The following is a 7,283-nucleotide window of genomic DNA, read 5'->3' on the forward strand; positions in this document are numbered from 1 at the left end:
CTGCTTTCCCATATCGAGGGAAGAGCACTGCCCCATGGTCAGTGATGAAATAATGTTCAACTGCTCGTCTGTCCAACTTCTGTATGTAGAATGGAAGGCAGAGGCATCATTTTGCCCTTTTGCCTCCAGCTGCAAACTGTCTTGGGCCAACCTTGGGCCAGATATTTCTAGAACTGTGGCACCCACCACAGAATGTATTATTCCCAATATGATCCTGATGGGGATGTTGCCCAAAAAAGCCACATTCTCATATGCATACCTGTATCTGTGGTGGAGCCTAACAGCCATAGGAAAAAAACTGAGAATTTCGGCATGTTACAATGCAGATGACTCCACACTGAATGGGCATCTAGCATATACCGTTTTAAAGATGAAGCTTTCCTGCCATTGCTGTGGATTGTATTCAGTGATCCTAGAGATTCCTTCCAGTTGTGCAGTACTGCTGCCTGGATTATGACGCTGCATGATAGAGCACAGAGGCAGGCACATTGGCTCAGATGTCAATTATATTACTGACAGGTTGTCTCCCTTCAGTCCTTTTTAATGTGTTTCGGTTCATTAAACAATTCCAGCTTCCACTGCTGCCGAAACCTTCATTCCTCTGGCCTCAGTGTTTACAAACAGAATTACTGCTGCATGCTAATTAAATACTCTGTTACCGCCAATTTAATTTTGTTCCTCGGGAATGTTCAGCAGTTTGATGGGAGTTGCACAGTGTAGAGGACTATTACAAGTGTCTGCGGCTCTGTTATTAAAACAATGGTGTATGGTGAGCCCAACCCTGTTGATACGCTGAAAGATCAACTCACAGCACTCTTGCTATCACAGCCAATGCTATACAAACATGGAACCAAGGGATGCTTCCCACATTACTTCTTCTACAAGAGGACTCATTTTCCCCATTGAAAAAGGTGTGCATTGTGCAATGCAGAGAGCTGGTGGACCCCTGGACAAGGCAGCCAGAGTTACATTGATCATGTATAAAGTACTCAGACAAATCTTTATGCCAGGGATGGGAAATGCATGGCCCTCCAGATGCTGCTGGACTGAAACTCCCATCATTTCTCACCATTGACTATGCTGACTTAGGGCTGATGGGAGTTGCAGTCTAACAGCAATTGGAGGGCCACATGTTCCCACCCCTACTTTATAGAATGCATTTCCCCCCAATATGGAGATTAATCTGGGGGTGGGGAATCATATGAAGTGGACTTTACTCTAAAGATGCTTTTAGATGAGGCTTTTATTGGGCCATAACCCTGCTTCATTTATGGAACTTTACTGGGGGTCCAGATGACATCATTTGTTTCCCACTTGTAGCCCTCTGGTGTTTTTCCATCACAACTTTTGTGCTTTCCTTGTCACAGAAAATCCATTAAGGTAAAAAAAGAAAAGGAAAGAAAGCCTTGCTGCACAATGCCTTTTAACAGGCAATGCTAGGAGCCCTCCACCTGGAAGCACCCAGAGACAAAAACTGATAGTCAGCATACAGTTATCCCTCCGAGGGTAGATTCATTGTTTTCTCCAATGTGTGATTCCTTCTGCAGTTTCAATGAGAATCTAGCAGAAGTATGTTTTCTAAGGGGACCCATCCTGTGATGGACTCTGCAACAATGCAACAAGCACTGTTTTGACAAGCTCACTATTTGTACCATATCCCAAACGGGGTGGCAACAGAGTTTATCATGCCTTGGATAGCTTCAGATAAACAGTGGCCCATCTCCTAAAATGGGTGAGCCCACAGGAGCAAATTACATCACGGATCCAACAGTTTCAGTTTCCCTGTCAGGCTCTATTCTAGAGGCTGGCAATAGCGCATAAAGCCTTGTGGCCTGGACCAGACATACTTAGACTCAAGTATGTCTGGTCCAGGCCACAAAGCTTTATGCGCTATGTTTCATCACAATTTTTAAAGAGCACCCTCTTAAATTTACCATCAATGTACCAAACAAGGAGTACGAAAGACAAAGGCAGGCATTCTCATTGGCTATTTCTCAAGATCAATGTAAAACTTTTTTTAAAGCTGGCTTTGGCTGATCAAGGATCTGGTAATATGAAGGTACGGTTTAATATTCATAGGGTTTTTATCTTTCAAGGATACTTATCCCCTGTGAGCCTTTGGCCAGGTTGAGCTTCTTCTCCTGAACTTCCACTACTTGGTGACCACTCTTAGTGATGCATTGGGGAAAGGTGGACTGTCTGAAAGGCAGTGGCTTATATTTTTTATTATTACATTTTTATACCACCCAATAGCTGATGCTATTGGAAGAGGTTTCCATCAATTTTGACTGGCCCTGATAACTAACCCAAAATGTGTGGTTGCCAGGACCTAGTTCCTTCTCAAGAGATGTGGTCTTGTCCCTAACCTCATGCGGCTGCAACTCTCCCCTGCTCCCTACCACAATTTCCACTTTCTTGGAACTGTGCTGTGCTTCTGACAAGCTCCAGCTGCCAGGGATTAGGGATTGTCCCCACAGTTGCACTGGGCTTCAAAGGTCCTCTGAAGTCCATGCTGGAGAGGAAGGCTAGGGATGTCCCACTTCCCAGAGGATGGCAGAAAACTTTCCATGGCAAGCATAATTGTGGACCTCTGTTCACGACCAAAAATCTAAAACTGCAGCTACTTTAAGGTGCTTCAGCTGGTCTTGTTGCAAAGGGCTCATTTGATCACTCAGATGGGGACATCTGCAAGAGGGAATTTTCAAGAGAAACAGATCCACTGATGCCATGTGACTGATTTCTATGAGCAACACTCAGCCGATGAGATTTCAAGTATTCAAGAATCCAGTTTACATAGTAGCAGTGGTGCTGGTGGAAGAAGCTTCATGTCACATTATAACTTTTTTTTGGTGGTGGGTGTACATTTTCTTGTAAAACAGGGGTTACTTCACACATTACTGGTCCCCATTAGGTATTCTGTTATGAGGGGAGACTCCAATCCACTTGAGGGGGCAGGGCATAGACAGTGTTGTACTTTGTGCAAAGCCTTTTAAAAAACAATTCAGGTCTAAGCCAAGGTAGCTGAATTTCTACATCAATAAAAGCTGAATTCTACAATCCATGTACATTATGCAGATTAAGACAAATTTACATGTGTTTACATAATAGATTTTAATTCTGCTACTCATGGGAAGAAAAGAGTTCTAAAGTGAACGGAAAGCATGTCCATGCTCTCTTGAAGTCTGATTCTGGGACTCCTGCTTCTGAGATTTCATCAAGGATTTTTCACATACTTACAGCCTTTTGATTCAATGTTCCCCAGTTTTCTGTATAAAACCGTATATTTGCAGCCTTAAAGGCTAAAATAAAAAACTCTTTGCACATGTTTGTTTGTTTGTAAAGTAAGAAAGCTGAGATTATAGCAATGCTAGGTTTTGTGGACAGTGCCCTTTCCTGCCTATGTGGGGAACAGCACTGGTAATAAGACAGGTGTTTTAAGTACCCACTTCCTCTGTGCTGAAACTTCATTTTTAATGTTCAGCTCTAAAGACATATATTTTCTTCTAGCTCAGAGGAAAACAGTGAAAAACTGGAAACCATGTCAAAATGAACGTTTCATCAAGCGGCTTATTGAAATCAGCTTAGCATATGTGAAGTAACAGCATCCAAATAGAATCAAGGAAGTAATCAGCTGGGGAGTGGGATGGTTTTACTTAAAGGGAGGGAAAGATGTGCAAAATGGAGCCTATGAATGAACCTTCAAAGGTTTGCTGTAGCCTGAGTACAAAATTGAGAAGTTGTGCCATGCACCGTTTGAGCTCCTGCCTGTGGTACTCAGAAGCTATCCACCCACAGACATACATTCCTATTTTGCATACTTATTTTAATAAAATGTTAGATTGAAGATCCAACGAGATAGCATAGAGACAACCCATGGCAATGATCCAGCTCATTTTGCTGGAATTCTTTGTGCTGAAATTGTAATGCCAGAGATCATGGAAGCAGGGACCACATATATGCAAAGCTTGTGTTGAATCACATGTAACTTGATACAAATCTTGGGGAAGGGGGGAAAATCAACTTTAGCAGAGATGTACATATTTAATGACTTCAGCAGCACCATGTTGTTTATTAGAGCAGAACTGAAATGGGACTGATTTTCAATTTGCATCTACCTGAAGTGCTCCCTTTGTGGGGAGGGTTGCAAAAATGTTAATTGGGGGAGTGAAAACATATCAATCTGTTGCCAACCTGGGGTAGTAGTAATCCCTTGCCTTGCTGCCCTATCACACAAACTGCCTGTGCAGTGTAGTAAGACAGAGATTACTAGCACATGGCTAATGCATCCTTTCTTCTCCCCCTGAATTCAGAGTGAAGATAATATGAAGGCTTCATTTGGCCTTACTGATATTATCACATGGCCAGCTCTAGTTGGCTATGCAATGCTATGATATCAACACACTAGCTACAAGAACCCTGGTTAGCTGGGACCTCAGAGTCAACAGGAAGGTGATCTTGGAAAAAATGTTGAAGTAGCTGCCAGCAGGGGCAGCATACGGGGCAAACATGAGGAAAAGTTATGCTTTCGAGGGCTGTTCAAGGAACAGTTTGCCTCCCCATCCCCAAAGAGCCCCATTTTAAGCCAAAGTTGTTCCCCTGTGAGAAACTTGGCATGACACTATTTTTTATACCAAAAAGTTTCCTACACTGTTCTTTTGTATAATACATTGGTTTCTTTTACTCACCCCCTCAACCTAGCTATATAAAAGACATTTCTCTATGCTTCCTACAGCTTCACTTTTTATTTTGAAGATCGTAGCTCAGACCCTTCTAAGAAGAGCTTTTCCAGTGCCACCTTCCTTCCAGGATTTCTTGTGGATCAGTTTGGGTCGCTTGTTCCTTCCTGGTTCCACACCCAGGGGCCTTGGGGTGCCCCTCTTGCTGTGGGAGCTCACTTGCAGTCACTGGCTCACCATCAGCTTCCTCGGGGTTCAGAACATCCACCGCCAACTCTTCAATGTTTTCCAGGCTGAGCAGGCCAAGGCCTTTGTAGTAGTCATTCAGCACTCTCTCGAGAACCCTCACTGCATCGGATGTTCTGAAGTGTTTCTCCAGGACCTGGGAGAGTCGATACCACACTGAGTGGGGCTGGGCAGGGGTCGGCTTTGACGGCTCCTCAAGATAAATTTGCTGAGGTTTCTTAATGAACAGATAGAGGATGGACTCTGGGCCGATAGGATAGTCAGACAGCCTGTGCTCCCCCTCCAGTACTTTGCCCTGGAACAACAGGGTCTGCTGGCTTTCAGGGACATTGAGTTCTTCTGACACCAAGCTCTTCACTAGAGAGATCCGTTCCTCGCCGGACACCTGGAGACGGCACTGCTGCCCAAGCAGCCTCTTCACTGTGAGTAGCATTGCCTTGCTCAGTCGACTGAAAAGTCAGGCTCTGCCTCAAAGAGGAACAGTCAGCCCCATAAAAGGGGCAGAGAGAAGGGAAGCGATTGGCTGATTTTACTCTGATGTCACAATTCTACTAGGACCCAGTGTCAGAGACATTTTTCCTTCTGAACTCATGAACTTCATCTGTAGGACTAGATGCTTCATATTGGATGGGGGGGCTGGACATATATTTATTAACTACTTTTCCATTAGCCTCCTTCTGTTTATGTAACATCTACTAATTAATTATTCCCAATGTAATTTGATCCTTTTTGCATTGGTTTCTTGCAACCCAGATTTCATGCTGGAGATAATTATTCCATAGTGCAGACTTCCCCAACCTGAAGCCTTTCAAATGTTTTGGACTTCAGCTTCCATCAGGCTCAGTTAGTTTGATCAATGACCAGGATTGTTAGGAGTTGTAGTCGAAAATCTCTGAAAGTCATGAGGTTGGCGAAGGATGTCATAGCATGTGGACAATGTGATGTTTAACAATGAGCCTAGCCAAGTATTTCTGTCAAGGACAGAAGTCGTCCATCCAAATCCTAGAGCTCGCTGCATTGTCTTCCTGGCACTAGTTTGCTTGGGACTGCACCCAATAATAACTGAAACTGACCATAGAGGAAATGCATACATGACAATGGCTGCACACAGACAACACAATAGTCAATGTGCTACTGAACTTTGCAACAAAGAATCTAGTGCCTGAATTTGCTTCTTCTTTTTTTCCTCCTCCCTCCCAATCCCCTTTCCTTTTGTGTCATGTCTTTTAGATTGTAAGCCTGTGGGCAGGGACTGTCAAGAAATACTTTTGTAAGCTGCCATGAGAGCCTTTTTTGGCTGAATGGTGGCATAAAAATGGTTAAATAAATAAAAATAAATAAATGGTGAGCTAATAGTCAACTCCACGGTTGATTATCAGAAGGGGTACTCCCCACACGACGAGATTATAATCAACCATGGTGTGGATTAAGGCCAGCGTCAAGTTAGCTGTTAGTCAACAGTGTGTTTGACTGACACATCCCCTGCCCTCTCTCCCCTCCCCCCTCAGTCCTCCCACTGGTATCCCATCAGCCATTGCGAGTTCTGCTGGCTGGACTAGAGCAGTAGCTGCAGCTTTGGTTGCTCTTGCCAGGAAACTCTGTAGTTGCCAAAAATAACTGTGTGTGACAAGCATCCCATTTCCCATTCAGAGATACAAAGGAGCTAGGTCAGGGCTGTAACTAAAGGAAGGACTGGAACAGTATCCTGTACATAAGATACTACCTTTCTTTGCTCATATCCCACTGCATGATCTAGCCTAGTGCACTTTTGACTCTACCATCACTAGGCATGTTCAGAGAAGTAAAGCATAAAACACCAGTGTGCATTGGCTGGCTACCCAAGACCTTTAAAAACTCCCTCTGGCAAGATTGCCAAAGCCTGAACAGATGCATGAATGCATTGTAAGACCTTTTCATTAGAGCTAACTTTAGAGACGTGTGTGTGTGTGTGTGTGTGTGTGTGTGTGTGTTGATGGCCTTGCCTTGCTACTCTTTCCTTCGGTTTCTTACAAATTGTCAAAAAAACAAACAAAAAAAAAACCACAAGAGGATAGGTTCTGGAGGTTTCACCACCCCTCCCCCATCCCAATTTGAGGGCTCTCCTTCTACATGAAGTGCTGCACTTATCCTTCTGAAACATTGTAGGTTTATTATTTAGTAGGGATGTGCTCTGCTTCTAATCGGACCGGCGAATTAGAAGCGGAGCGGGGTGCTTCGCCTCCCCTTAAGGTGGAGGCGAAGAGGATTGGGGGGCCGGCGGAGCGTGGTGAAGGCGGATCCTTCGCCTCGATTCGGAGCTCCGCCGGAAAGGTAAGTGGGGTTTACCGGGCCCTGCTGCTGTCGCCCATGCGGTGACAGAGG

At 44.3% G+C, this 7,283-nt stretch overlaps 1 protein-coding gene across 1 annotated transcript; it reads right to left on the reverse strand.

Moving 5' to 3' along the window:
- Window positions 1-4,651: 4,651 nt before the first annotated feature.
- On the reverse strand, window positions 4,652-5,521 carry UBL4B (ubiquitin like 4B). Its single transcript, XM_063118747.1, has one exon. The coding sequence runs from the start codon at window positions 5,353-5,355 to the stop codon at window positions 4,771-4,773; it is 585 nt and encodes a 194-aa protein (XP_062974817.1). The 5' UTR covers window positions 5,356-5,521; the 3' UTR covers window positions 4,652-4,770.
- Between the last annotated feature and the right edge of the window lie 1,762 nt (window positions 5,522-7,283).

Source organism: Elgaria multicarinata, chromosome 1, assembly GCF_023053635.1.
Source record: "Elgaria multicarinata webbii isolate HBS135686 ecotype San Diego chromosome 1, rElgMul1.1.pri, whole genome shotgun sequence".
Taxonomy (NCBI): domain Eukaryota; kingdom Metazoa; phylum Chordata; class Lepidosauria; order Squamata; family Anguidae; genus Elgaria; species Elgaria multicarinata.